The sequence below is a fragment of the Macrobrachium nipponense genome, chromosome 16 (genome assembly GCF_015104395.2).
Source record: "Macrobrachium nipponense isolate FS-2020 chromosome 16, ASM1510439v2, whole genome shotgun sequence".
Taxonomy (NCBI): Eukaryota; Metazoa; Arthropoda; class Malacostraca; order Decapoda; family Palaemonidae; genus Macrobrachium; species Macrobrachium nipponense.
The window spans coordinates 78,195,372-78,210,854 of NC_087209.1; the positions used below are offsets into that span (position 1 = coordinate 78,195,372).

Consider the following 15,483-nt stretch of genomic DNA (forward strand, 5'->3'; position numbering starts at 1 on the left):
CGTAGCGTCTATTAATAGCACTCTTTCGGACTTGAGATCTTTTTTAAATAAGTAAAGAAAGCTTAAGGAGTCTGAAGAGCCAAAACTCTGCAAAACACTTGACGTGTTATAGTGGGACTTAAACAGCAAAACGAACGCTCCCAGGGAGCGTTTCTTTTAAACACTTTCCTCTCTTCAAGCGGCACATACCTACGTGCATCTGGCTTGATGTTTATGAAAGAAAGACAATGGTTCTCCTCATCTATCCCCTCTATTGTCAATCGCTAACCAGCCGGAGAGAGAGAGAAAGAGAGAGAGAGAGAGAGAGAGAGAGAGAGAGAGAGATCAGGTCATCGAGTGGGATGGTGGGAGGACTCCTCAAGAAGACGCGTGGGCAGCGGTTGATGCTGGTGGTACGGGGGGGGGACCCGGGTGGGCAGCTGGGTAGGGGCGTAGGAGGGCTATCCGAAGTGTGGGGGTCTGCTAGGTACGGGGCAGGGGGGGGAGGGGGGGTGTAGGTGTTGGGGGGGGAGGAGCAGTCATTTTTAAGGGCGGAAGCCCCCTGCAACAAGTGCGATGGGTGAATCTCACTCTCTCTCTCTCTCTCTCTCTCTCTCTCTCTCTCTCTCTCTCTATACCTTTTCTCTTTGCTTTTCGAGGGAGCCAGATAATGACACCAAGTGCAAAAGGATGATTGTCAATGACGCTTTTCAAAGTTATTGATCGTCCTTATATCAGGTTTTTATTTCTTCTTCTAATTATCCCCGAATCTTCATAATTTTCTTGCTAATTACATTCTCGAATTCCCAGAATCGACTCGTCATGTTAAAGAACAGAAGCGGATAAGTTTCTTGGAAGTGTTTACGTATATAGCAAATAAGAATGTTTTGTGGGCAGCGGGAGGGACTGAAATCCATCAGTACTTATGAGAACCAAAAATCATAAAAGGCCCATTAAAACACTCTTGTTTAAAGGTTTAAAGCTAAGGACTATATTTCGGTGGACTGACTTCCACCCTTATCAAGCAGTGAATGACAGAAGAAGTTAGATTCTTTAGCTGTAAACCAGTGTTTTAATGGGCCTTTTATCCTTGAGACGTATTCTGTTTTAACAGAAGAATTTATTTACATATATATATATATATATAGATATATATATATATATATATATATATATATATATATATATATATATATATATATATATATATATAATATAATATCCATGTTGTCTGATGAGGCTTCGGATGAATTCCTCGACACCAGCATAAGATAAATGCAACGTTGGTCGTAGGCAAAGAGAGCGTGAAAGAAAATTAATGATGCTTACGGACCGCCAAAATTTTTTTTTCACCTTCAGGTGCAAATTCGGGCTTAGAAAGAAACTGAAATTAATGTTGGAGAAAGCGCGCGAGATTAAGATTTTAGACTGCGCGAGCTCTCTCAGGCGAATAAAGAGCTAAAATCGTCATCCTGAGCACAAGTGTTCCATAAAACAAGAACGTTAAAAAAACTTTGGCAGTCATTTGTCAACATTTATCATCATGTTATCATCTGGTTTCAAATGTCCGTAGAAAAACAGGTGATTTCACCTTGTAAAAATATCTGATTAACTCAGGCATGAACTGAGTATCACGGAAATGTACAGTGCACCGCAGTGCTTTCGTGCAGACGGTAATGGGTAGAGAGAGAGAGAGAGAGAGAGAGAGAGAGAGAGAGAGAGAAGAAAGGAAAATTAATGCTGGTATGTACTTCATGAAATTAATGGTCCCTTCTGAAGAGGCAATAAAAGGGATTGTGGGTAAAGGAAAAGAAAGCTAGTACATTAGTGGTGGTACGCAGGGTATACATAGAATAGGCCAAGTACAGAATGGGCGAATGACACCACTTGGAATGATCAGAGTGCCTTTCATCATGGTGTCATTGGGGTATTCTGGACCGTGACTGTTCGTTTCTATTCGTTTTACTCTGCGTGCGACAACCAATTGAATTTTCTTTGGCTTCATTCACGGTTCATTTCATTACCTCCTCAGAAGAGGTAATCAATGCCATCAGTTGCAATTTACAATAGTTATGGAATACGTGACGTTTTTGAAAACTGAGAATTACGTTCATTGGTTAAACTTGTAACTGGAAATACCAGTTACATGTTTAACCAGTGAACTGAATTTACAACAACCCAACCCTATTTACAAGTTTCTGTTGTACAGAATAGCCAAAGTACAGAGTACCCAACGTACTAATAATCAAAGTAATACTATATATCCTTATATTCAGAACAGGAATGAAAGTTCGTATGAGGAATCCTTGTCAGTATATCAAAATTGATAAAAGCATAAATAGCATTACATGTAAGAATTAATTTACTAACAAACACTGTAAAATATTCAAGACAGTTAACAGGCGAATTAAAATGACTTCCCCGTGAATATAATATTTATTATTCATCAGAGAGAGAGAGAGAGAGAGAGAGAGAGAGAGAGAGAGAGAGAGAGAGAGAGAGAGAGAGCAAAAATTAATGAAAAGACACCGAGGACTAAAAGCAATCTTATAAGAGATGGATATAAAAGCCGAGAACGCTGACAGCGAAATAAGAAACGTAACAGAAAATATCGACGAAGAAAAAGAAATGTGAAGAACGAATTCGAACCCAGCGACAGCATCCGAATCCCTGTAAAATGGAAAGCCGATCATAAATGCAAAAAGAAGCAGAGCCAAAGTCTTCGAAAAAACCGTCTCGCAGTGTTCATGAACTAAGCGTATTTAGAAACTGCCTTATTTTTCGGCGCTCGGGAAGGAAAAGGGCGTTATGGCTGGAGCTGAGACCTTCCTGGCCTAAGTGAATAAATGACGAGATTGGAAGCAACAGATGACAGAGCCGGCAATGAATCAAATGTGAGTGATTGCAGGAGCGCAGAGGAAAGAGGTCTACGCGTTTACTTGAGGTATATAGTATATATTCCCCGAACGGGAGGATCTTCCTGTCGTGAAGGATGTTTTTAGCCGAGTCGAGGGCCTTCATCCTATTTTTAGGATGGAATGAGAACAAAAATTCATTTTTCCGTTGCGTCACCGTCGGCAGTTCTGCTATTGTATGCTTCATCAACCGCTGCGCTCTAAATCTTCTTCCTTTTCTTCTTCTGTACTCTAAATCTACTTTCTAATTCATCCTGCATGCATACAAACACGCAATGAACTTCCTCAAGCACAGATTTATATGAATCATGTATGCGCAAAAGCACACTATACACTCACACGGTGACCAAACGCTTGTATTCGCATGCAAATGAATTCGAATGCAAGAACGCAGACACTGTCTCGAGCAAGCACTCTCGTTTTCATTTGCGTTCGCTCGTCTCCGTGCCAATGTGTTTATTAATGTCTTATGGGTTTATGTTATTTACGCGAAGTTGTATTTTGATGTTGTAATTTTTTGTAGGCCATGTACTTGCAAGAACGGATGAGATTACTGTCCACTTTGTTTATTTTGTACTATGTAGCTTTGTGGACAAATTTGTACTAATAATTGTAAAATTTTTTTAATAAAATAACTAAATATGTGTGCCCCTTTCTTTTCCTCTCGCAAGGGGGTTGGGGGGGCGGGGGGGGGCGGGAAGAGGGGGCGGGCGGCGGAGGAGGCGGAAAGAGCGATAAGTAGGCGGGACAGATTTCATTAGTTAATGAGGGGGAAGGGGGCGGGGGTCATTCCTTTGATGGCCCCATTGCCATTATTATTCCTTAATCAAAACTGCGTCGGGGAAGAGGCCAGGCTCACCTGGCGACGGCCAGCATCGGCGGATTTAATTAAGAGGTGTTAAAAAAAAAAGAAGAAGAAGAAAACTCCCAAAGGACAATCTCGGGAGAAGAGAGTGATTATTATTAGCGTTTTTCTCCAGGTTGTTTGTTCTTTTAACTCCGAGCGATGACGGGGCATTCGTCATGTTTAAAGGCTAATGAACTGTTCGTTTTAAACTGGGGATGAAGGACCTATTCATTACTAGTGACATATCTCAGCCGACGTGAATGACCAACGCTCATTATCAGGTGCCGCAATCACGACGAGTTAGATAATGTTGTCTATGAGAGCCGAAGGGAATTTCAATATTTCTTTCGCAATGTGATATTAGCGACGATCAAAGATTTTCCCTTCTCGAGTTTCCTGTGAAATATGTTCCCGTCTATACTAGTTTTGTTAAAAGCATTTTAATTGAAAGTCTTGATGGGAGCTGAGACGGGATTTTTTTTTTTATTTTATTTTAATCGTGACGGCTCGTTGGTAAGGATGAAGAACAAAAGATGGAAGAAGGGAAATGAGAGATTCTTGATGCCGAAGGAGGTATCGCAGCCAGCTATTGAAGGAAGGGGAATTATGGAAATATAGAAACTGGCGGGAGTTCCGAAGTTTAGCACTTGAGAGAAAGAGCGATGCTCTACTGCCAACGGACGATTTGGTGCACTTCACTGGTAAGACCAGCAATTACTCAGGAAGTTTTGACGTTGCTGAGACAAATAATGTTCCTATATCTACTTCTGCAGAGAAGGAAAACAGCGGGGAGGTAACCATGTCATTATCTGTCGTATTCAATATGGCAGGTATTTCCCCGTAGGGATGCATAAAGCCAACGAAAAGCTCTACTAATTCAAGGAAAGTAAGTATTTTGAGATTAGAAACCAAGAACTTAATCGTCTTGAAGAGAGCCCAGAGTAATTTCCATACATTGTAATCTGACTTAGACAAGTTTGAAGTTATGTAAATAAAATGTGGCCATAATTTTTTTTTTTTCTAGACTGATGTACTTCAGTTCCACGATTCGGAAATGAAACTCGGCCTACTACTGATTTCTTTGAAGAATTCTTCCACGGTTTCGTCATGTCTGCCTCTAAAAATCCAAGCGTTCTTTTCGCAGTACAATGTTTTTCCTTTGCACCGGCTCCTCCTAATCTTTGTGAGCATTAATCGTCAAGTCTTCGAGTATGATCCCATTTCTGAGAAGGCTCAGAGACCAAGACACTTCTGACAGAGTTTAATTATAAGAGGTTTGCTCTCTGAGCCAAAATTTTTCGTACCATCTTTGTGTCTTCTTCATAACTTTTTTTATTTATTGATTAACTCATCCATTTGCTGGCGGTTACGTCCAGTCTCAATTCCAAAGATAAGATATGAAGATTGTGAACTCGAGTCGAGTGATAGGAGACTTTTTTTACTTCCTTCTCCTTGCAGGAGAGACACAACTCCCTAATTTCTATGATGCTTTTGCTGGAACAATTCAGCGTCAGTGCCGCAGCGATGCCGCTTTTTCTTCACAACACTGGCTTTTAGCAGTGTTACCATACGCAGCTCTTCTGAATTTTTTAACGTTTTTTATGATTTAATGGTTAGAATGCATATTTTCCGATGTAGAATCATTTTCCGTGACGTAAAAAACTACACGTCACTAGCTTGATATAAAGTATTTTTGACGAAGAAAAGTAAAGGATATCAATGAAATTTATTTGATTAAATAAACAGGATATGTTTTATAACCTGATTTTCATAATAACACATAAAAATGCGAAGTGAAGAATTTTATTCGTCAGCGCTGTGGCTGTGGTCAGAATATCCATGGAGGGTTGCCAGAAGTCACTAGAAAGCCACACTAGTAGATGAAATTCCTCAAAACGGCAACACAACTTTGCGTTTTTCAGCCTTAGGGACCTAGAGAAAAACTCTCTAGAATTCGTCTTCACGACTCTTGCATGTAATGATCGCGGGCGATACAAACGCAAAAAAAAAAAAAAGATAGGCATGTTTTTTTTTCGACTAAAGCAGTTGTTCCCAAACTTTTCCAGTACGTGACCCCTTTCAGTAGCACCAAACCTTCCATGACCCCCACCTTTATAATAAGCCTTTTGAAAATGTATTAATTTCCAATGGCGTAGATACATTTTAAACATTAAATGAAAGATTTATCACAGCAGAAAGAGAGAGAGAGAGCAATAACAACAAACAAAAATATTAATTAATGTTTATTAACAAGTACCGATTTGATCATGCATTTTGATGAGAAGGATGTAATAGCTTTTTTGACATCATAACAAATTTCCTCAAAACCATGACCCCTTCGGGGGCATTCATGACCCGCAGTTTGGGAACCCCTGGAATAAAGGGAAGCTTATCCAGAGGGTGATCCATATTCTAAATATTCATGATTTATCAAAAGGATCATGAGTCCCCCGTTATTACGAGAACACGTTTACATAATGTGACCTGCTGCGCACTACGATAATGAGCGTAAACGTTCTCTCTTCCCGATTAAGATATGATAAGATTGCGCGTAAGTTTGTGCTTATCACTGTGGCCATCGAGCTTTCCGATTGTGGCTTCGTGACGTCGAGATGTCTTAAGGGCCGGATTAACCCCGTCTACAGTGATAGCGTACGAAAGAGGGTTATATTTAGCGCTTTCTTAGGGAGGGTCAAATCCGCCTGAACGGTATGATGTAGGTCACATAGATTTCCAGATTCGGACGTGGATGAGAGAGAGAGAGAGAGAGAGAGAGAGAGAGAGAGAGAGAGAGAGAGAGAATGGACGCCAAGAAAGGGAGCGGTTTCAGGACTGGGAAATCTCCTCCCTCCAAAAGGCCTTGTGGGTGGAAGTAAATTTATTGTCCACTGGCAGTAGAGAAAACCGATGCATAAGCCCAATGGGGTGTGGAACCTTAAGGAGATGTGTTGGTATTATCAATACAGGTAAATAAAAGTCTTCCCGGGAAAGTTACGGCTCTTAAAGAGAGAGAGAGAGAGAGAGAGAGAGAGAGAGAGAGAGAGAGAGAGAGAGAAAACCATCGCGGTTTTCCGTTCTTGTAATGCATCGGCCAAACTATTCAGCGGCTTTTTAGGAGAATTATTACTTCTCTATGCAACCTTAGCCTCAGAACAGGATGCTCCCTGGTCTTATTTACAGCCCAGATAAATGATGACTATGATCCTAACATAATACATAGTTGTTGCGACGAATTGACAGCTGAGGTATAAACATTTCTTTAATCATCCATCGTAAGTCAGAAGTTATAACTAATATGACTTACAGGTAAATAGTTGAAAAGGTCGTAAAAGAAAAGTTGTATATTTATATAATGAAACAACAGGTGACTATCACGAATGCGTTTTCGTCAATCAGTAACGATAACACCAGAAAAATCAAAAGGCTACTGATGATGAAACAAAGTGGATACGTGTGAATGGTTGAAATCATCTCCTGAATTAAGATTAAAATCACTTATTATGAATTTGAAAAAAAAGATAAAATAAAATGCAAGGCAGCATCAACTGAACCACGTACATTTCAAGATAAATTCTTAAATTGCCTGACGGCATAGAACAACCGATTAAATATGAATCACTCAGCCCTAAGTGTCAGGGATTTTAAGGATTACTTACCAGGCTAAGCTTCCAGGACGTGGGCAGCAGGTAAAGACGGAAAAATCGTGCGGCATAGAAAATGAGGCGAAAAATAAGGTTCTTCAAATCCAAAGAAAAATCTGTACGTACAGATTTATCTTTAAATATATGTACACATACAAAACTGTGGATTTATTTCCCTAACAGCTGTAATGATTATGATAATGATGAACATCAGTTTGGTGACGTCTGAATAACTTAAAACCTTAATTACATTAACTATAACAATAACGGTGATGAGAACCAATGAAAATCATGAGTACAAAGCCAAAATAATGTGTATGAAGCTGTGTTCTTCCAAAATACAAAACAGTTAAAAACTGGAGCTTTCGACCGCTTGCACAACCGTGGTCCTCTTTCTCTTCTGAATTGGCTGAAGAGGACCGTGGTGCGAGCGGACGAAACCGCTCTGTTTTTTTTTTTTTTTTTTAAATTTTTTTTTTTTCAACAGTTTTGTATTTTGGATAAATACAACATCATATACATTACTGTGGCTCCGGTCACGGCATAGTGGACGCACCATAGACGAGGATCGTAATTGGGGCTAAATATTGCCATGGGAATATCGGCGCTTGAGAGATTGGAAAGTGACGAAATAAGGAGGAAGGTCCAGTAAAGATGACCAATGGCAATGGTATGTGTTGAGGATGGATGATGAGGAGTGAGTGAAGAGAGCTTTGGAGGAACCTGTTAGAGGAAGAAGATCGAGAGGGAAACAGAGAATTAGATGGCAAGGCAAAGTGAAGGAAGATATGGAGAGAAGAGGTTTGGTGGAGGATGGTGTCTTTGATCGAAGGCAGTGGAGAAGAAGGGGCAATGAGGCAACCGACCCCTTGATGTAGGGATAACGTTGGGAAAGAAGATTGCCATGAAAAATTGTGTACGCAAGGGAGAAGACCTTTCCATTTTAAGAACTGCATTGAAGCACCTGTTCAGAAGGCGTTGGCGATGGATAATTGTAAAGAAAAATAAGTAAATTCCGCGGAGATGGACTCTTGGGAATTATGCTACCGGATATAAATAAAACAAAGGAGTGACGCTAAACACATTCGCTTTCTCCTTCAGCTCAATAAACAATACAGAAATGAAAGGCAGTATATATACGTGCAAAGATGGAGATATTTGATCTTAATTGAAGATATTTGTTTTTGCTGTAATTATAAAAATCATTTGATTAAAATATTTTTGGGAGTTTTAACAGACCCTATCAGAACGTCAGCAAATGAAAGCTTTTCTTCGTATTAATGTGTTATGAAAAAGGATAATTTTAATGCGAATAAAGTTATCCTTAACAGATCGTGTATTTTTTTGGTCGGCATCCAATGTTACCCTTTGATTTGAGATCCTGATTCCGATTATTTGCTTCAAATGGATATCGGTAAGAAATCGGAAAATCAACATTTATTGTCATGTTGAGAAGTTAACGATTTTCGTAAAACATCGATTATCTGATGAAGAGTTGCTGTTACCGGAGGAAATTCTGTTTATTTCAGTGTGCTTCATTAAAAATATAAAAGCTGCATACATTAAGCGTAAGCGTAAGAGGATTTCAGCCACTTAAGCTTTGATGGTGGCTAGTTCAGAAAAGAGCCAGGGAATGAAACACAAACATAAATGGAAAGATGAGACGATTAGTCACTGCTACCTCGCAATCACCAAATGGCCGAAGCGGTGCTAACGATATTGGCCGCTTTTCCGGAAAATTAGGATTTTTCTAACAAAATTTTTTCACTAATTAATGCCAAAGAAAGCTTTCGGAAAAGTAGAAATTGTAAAGATTACTTTAGTTCTTGAAGTGAATTCTTTTTTACTCCTAGTTTGTATTATTATTATTATTATTATTATTATTATGATTATATGTACTTATCGTACACAATTGTGGATTTCTTGCTACATTTCAAGACTCATGCTACTACGAGTATTTTGTTAATTATTTTATTTATTTATTTATTTATTTATTATTATTATTATTATTATTATTATTATTATTATTATTATTATTATTATTATTATATTATTATTATTCATAAGATGAACCTTATTCAAATGGACCAAACCGACGAGTGCCACTGACTTGAAATTTCAAGTTTTCAAAGATATGGTGTTCATTAGAAAGAAGCACAATAGAAGCTGATTGGGAACACCAAGAAGAAAAAAAATTAATAAATGAACTGAGAAAATGAAAGTTAAATGATCAAAACATGCGGAGAATTGTATATAGTGTGTGCGTGTGTGTACATACCTATATATACATATATACTTACATATATGTTTACGTAATGGGCATATATGTTAATGTAGTATATGTATATATATATAATCAATATATATATATATATATATATATATATATATATATATATATATATATATATATATATTGCCGCGCGTGTGTGTACTTAGTACTATGTGTATGAGTGAGACTGGATGTTTTGTATTAAATATATTATATATATATATATATATATATATATATATATATATATTATATATATATATATATCTAATTTATATATATATATGTGTGTGTGTGTGTGTGTGTGTGTGTGTGTGTGTGTGTGATGGTTGACGTATGATCCTAACGAATCTTCCACCAGAGTATGACGAGTACAACAAAAAAGAACCGACAGATATGGTCGAGGTGCTCCTAAGAGCGGAGTACATCAGGATCTAAGAGGAAAGATGAGACGATTAGTCACTGCTACCTGGGCCAATCACCAAATGGCCGAAGCGGTGCTAACGAAAATTGGCCGCTTTTCCGGAAAATTAGGATTTTCTACAACAATTTTTCACTAATTAATGCCAAAGAAAGGTTTCAGAAAAGTAGAATTGTAAAGATTACTTTAGTTCTGAAGTGAAATCTTTTTTACTCCTATTTGTATTATTATTATTATCATTACGATTGTATGTACATAAACGTACATGTGGATTGTGCACTTTCAAGACTTCATGTACTTATCGTACACAATTGTGGATTTCTTGCTACATTTCAAGACTCATGCTACTATGAGTATTTTGTTAATTATTTTAATTTATTTATTTATTTATTTATTTTTTGTTATTATTTAGATTATTATTATTATTATTATTATTATTATTATTATTATTATTATTATTATTATTATTATTATATTATTATTATTATTAATATTGTTATTATTATTATTATTTATTATTATTATTATTATTATTATTATTTATTATTATTCATAAGATGAACCTTATTCATATGGAACAAACCGACGAGTGCCACTTAATTGAAATTCAAGTTTTCAAAGAATATGTTGTTCATTAGAAAGAAGCAATAGATGCTGATGGGGAACACCAAGAAGAAGAAGAAAAAAAAACAAATTAATAAATGAACTGAGAAAATGGAAGTAAATGATCAAAACACGCGGAGAATTGTATAAGGGCGGTAAACGGAAAATGAAACTAATATATAAATATTAATAAAGTCACATCTCGGATAATGAAATGGGTTTGGTAATCGCCCGAGCGAAAGAATAAAGATCTTTTTTTTTGGGTTTCCTGATATTCATTTGTAATGGAAATGGTCTCGCCCTCATACATTCAGAGCTGCCCAGACCGTCGGAGTTTTCCGGTCCAGAAAGATTGAAAAAAAAACACTGAACTACCACCTCGCCTAGAAAACAGTTCTTAAACCTGTAAGCAGTTCAAAGTGATGGGAGTTTTAGTCTTTAGTTTTCTGTAAAGGAATACCATTGAAATGGCTATTTTGTCTGTCCGTCTGCACTTTTCCTGTCCGCCCTCAGATCTGAAAAGCCACTGAGGATAGAAGGCTGCAAATTGGTATGTTGATCATCCACCCTCCAGTCATCAAGCATACCAAATTGCAGCCCTCTAGCTTCAGAAGTTTTATCTATAATTTAAGGTTAAAGTTAGGAATGGTTGTGCATCTGGCTCTGGCCACCACCGACCCTTGGCTGAAAGTTTTATGGTCCGCGGCTGAGAGTTTCATATCACATTATACGCTATACAGAAAACTCGATTGCGCCTAAGAAACTTTGCCGCGTTTTTTAGTTTTTGTTTTTTTCGTCACTCATACAGCTCCGTACTTTTGTAGTCAGAAAGTAAAGTCAGAATTATGGCTTAAAATTCTCAGAAAGTTTAGGAAACTTACGAAAGGCCGTTCTCATATACATATAAGGAAGAACTCTGCCTTCGGAATTCACCGATTAAATTTTTGCTAATTTTCAATTTCACGGGAAAATTAGAGAAATTCAAGGTGGCTTCACAGAAGGACGGAATGGCTGACTGAAATATGACATAGACGGAATATGTTCATTTGGACCTACCAGCAACGGCTTTTACCAAGTAGCTTCACTATAGAGATGTTGATTCTTAAATATTACTCCAATTCTTAACCTCTATCCCTATGGATCGCCGAGGAAGAAACTTCACGATGGGGATGGGTTACTCCAATACCTTGATGGATATGGTATACATACAAGCGGGTCGACAACCGCCCCCACCAACTAAAAAAAAAAAAAGTTGATGCATTAAAAAGCGGCTTCATTCGAAGACATATTCCGGCTTTACCCAAAAATGCCCAGTCCCAATGTGCCCCATCGCTTGAAGTACGTTGCCTTCAAGGTGCTAAAATAATCTCGGAGACTCGCTTGCGTGACGCGGTTTCAATCTCGACCAGCCAAAGCTACGTTTGTTTGCTGCTGAGTTCTCCGCAGAAATCTTTTGGCTTTTTAGCTGACTCTCTTCGGACTAGAGTCTAAAGTCACGTTACCTGAACAGTAAGTGAATAAGTATCAGTGATTTAGTGCGAGTAGGATGTTGTAATGCAAATTGGATGAATAGCAGGTGCCTGAACGTACATATTTCTTAAGCAGTAAGGTTGCCATCATTACTTTATGCTGCTTGTGCTCCAAATGATAGCAAAAAGTTCATTGATTTTGACTTCTTATTCTTTCTAAGCCATAGTGATCTGTAAATATGCACATTATGTAACGAATGTGATAATTTTCTGCTAAACGAAAAAAAAAATAATGATAGCAGGCAGTTTAAACAATTCATCAGTATTCATTAGGGATAAACACATTTGTTAATATATCTTAAACGTTGCGCCATTATTGTATTTTAAGTAAGCAAAAAATGGATTTTATAGACTAACTTTCCAAACATGTAATTTTGAAAAGGGTTGACAATGGCCACGCACCATAATATGAGAAGATGCGATTAAAATGTCATGTGTTACGTGCATCCCAACTAACGGACTTACGGTGAAGCTTTTCTTAACGATAAAGCATCACTTTTATTATTTTCATTTTACTTAGTTGCTATCAGCGGGTTTTCTCCCTAGAGTGATATCGTTAAGGAGCTGATGCCTCCGCTGATATATTTCAAATATCTTCTTATTTCTTAATGTATAATATCTTAGAGAGAGAGAGAGAGAGAGAGAGAGAGAGAGAGAGAGAGAGAGAGAGATAAACATAGCCGTATGTTAAAATTTTAATTGGGAATCCACTGCGGTGTTCAAGTGAATACTAATTTGATGATCCTGAGAGAGAGAGAGAGAGAGAGAGAGAGAGAGAGAGAGAGAAAGGCATTCATAAACTGGTACAACCTTCATTCACAACGCACTCCTACCCAGTCCTACCCAGCCGCCCCCCCCGCCGGCCTTTCATTCAAGAAAATGATCTTCGAACTCAGCGCCGCGTCTGACTCCTCTTTCTCTGCTGTGCCCTCATTCTTAACGACGTCTCGTACTTACAACTCATTCGTTACTTTTCCCCATATCTTTCTTTTTCTTGATTTTAAAAGTCAAGAGTAGGTGTTTCACAGAATGTACCATATCAATATATATTCAGTCCATTCATCAAATAGTTTCCTGTGGAAAAATCAAGAGACTGTTATCCTTACCTCTTGATTGCAAAAAGTAGAGGTAGTGGCGGGATTCGTATTGCCGCGATCCATGCCTACTGGCGAGAGCCTGGTGTTTGTGCGCTCCTCCCGGGTGGTGCGACCTCCTTCTGCGCTCTTGCTGTCTGGAGTCTTCTTCTTCTTCGTTTTCTACCCCTGACAAGTATTCGGAGAGTTCCGTGAGGGCACCGAGAATGCTGTCAGGATCCTCTTCCGATATCTGACTCTCTATATCACTGGGTTTGAACTCGATGTTCTTGTGGTGACGTCTCGTCTTCTTGTGCCTGCGCGCGATTCTTGGGTTCCAGGTGGCCTTTTTGGCGGGGGAAGATTCCTCTACTACGGAGAGGACGGTGTTCAGCCTCTCCAGGTACTGACGGCTGCTCGCGAGCAGAAACGCCGTCGAGGGCTCGAGTTGGGGTGCCACCTTCCGCGGGGACACCCCCGACATGAGAGCTTGAAGCTCGCCGTCGTTGAGGTCGAGAAGCTGCAGGAGGGCGTATCGCAGGCGGCTGCTGTCGATCTCTTTATCGCCGTGGCCGCCTTCGTCGTCGTCCGCCACTTTGTGGTAGGCCCAGTGGTACTGTCGATGGTGGTCCTTTCCGAAATCTGACGCCGACGTCGGCATGTGCAAGCAGCAGGCAGCAGGCAAACTCGCCGCCAGCAGCAGCGCCAGAGGGAGGAAGGGCAGTTCTTGATGCATGACACTACACTAGTACTAGTTCTCACTCGCACAGTTCGTGCACTTGAGATCCCAGTTATCTCGCCTTTATCGCAGACGCCAAACCTACTACTACACCCAAACGCTTATATCCAAGTTTCAAAACTTTGCTGCTGCAGATTGATTGAGCAACGAAGAGTCGTATTCTCCTTCCGAATATAATGAGTGATCACTTCCAAGTTAAACGGAGGAAACAATCCAAGGTCTTCAGTTTGGTATCGTTGCTTACGAAGGAAAATGAATAAAAAGGCAGAGACTTCTTGAGACTAGTCGAATGGAGCGACGCGCAGAGGGAGGGAGTAAGGGTCCCAAGTCCTCTTGTGCTGAGAGAGAATGACTCTGAGGCAGACTGGCTGAGAGAGAGGCTGACTGCGTTCTTATATCTGCTCTCTCTCCTTCTCTCTCTCTCCCTCTCTCTCTCTCTATCGCTTACCACCCCCGCTTCTGCTTCTTTAGCTCCTATATTGCTAGGGTTATCTCCCAACCCCTCCCACTACACGCAACTCTTACGCTACGCCACCCATTACATTCTTTCGAAGCGTTTCGTCGGAAGAATCATGAAACACATTCAGCTAATGGGAAAAAATTCGCGTCGTTTTTCGAGTCTTCCAGCAGCAGAAAATACACGAAGATGTGTATAAAGCTGAAAATAGTGAATAATGTTAATACACACACGTATATATATGTATGTATGTATATGTATTATATATGTATACATACATATGTTTATATACCTGTGAATATGTATAACCACACATAATCAAGTAATAAAATTATATATATATATATATAATTTATAATATAGAAAAATTATATAGAGATAATAGAAATATATTATATTATTATTATATATAGAATATTATTATATATAGAGATTAGTATATACTATAGATTAATATAGATATTATATAATATATATATTTATTTCTACCACACACACACACACACCACAACACATAATATATTAATATATATATACATTATATCTAATATATTATAAATATATACTAATAAATAAAGATAATTATATATATATAATAGGATAGATAAAAGATATATTTAGCAACAGTGATGGTTGTTTATTGACGATATATGAAACCGAAGACAGGTTACAAAGAATACGACTGAATTTTAATAAAATTTAAGAGCAAAAATACAGCATCGGCAAAGCTATAGAATTTGATAAAAGTGAAGTGATGAGGATCACTACGGTTGAAAGGCTAAACTAAAATAGTAGAGACCTACATAGATACCACAGAGCAAATGATATAGATATAGCTATCAACAAAGGAATTAAATTGTATAGAAATATCGAAGGAGTTCTGCCTAAAGTAACGAATACAAACTTCTGAGCCAATATTGTTCAGGCAAAGACGCTTATGGAAGGAAGTAGAAGCGCTGACCTCAAATCTCTGAGAGAATAATGAATAAAAAGACCGAATTTACTGA

General features: G+C 38.4%; 1 protein-coding gene across 1 annotated transcript in view; it reads right to left on the bottom strand.

Moving 5' to 3' along the window:
* LOC135195839 (uncharacterized) overlaps window positions 1–14,379 on the bottom strand; it is a 27,040-nt gene extending 12,661 nt beyond the window's left edge. The window contains exon 1 of the mRNA XM_064222356.1: window positions 13,314–14,379. Coding sequence (XP_064078426.1) covers window positions 13,314–14,016 — 703 coding nt within the window. The 5' untranslated portion in view covers window positions 14,017–14,379. The remainder of the gene's footprint in view (window positions 1–13,313) is intronic.
* Between the last annotated feature and the right edge of the window lie 1,104 nt (window positions 14,380–15,483).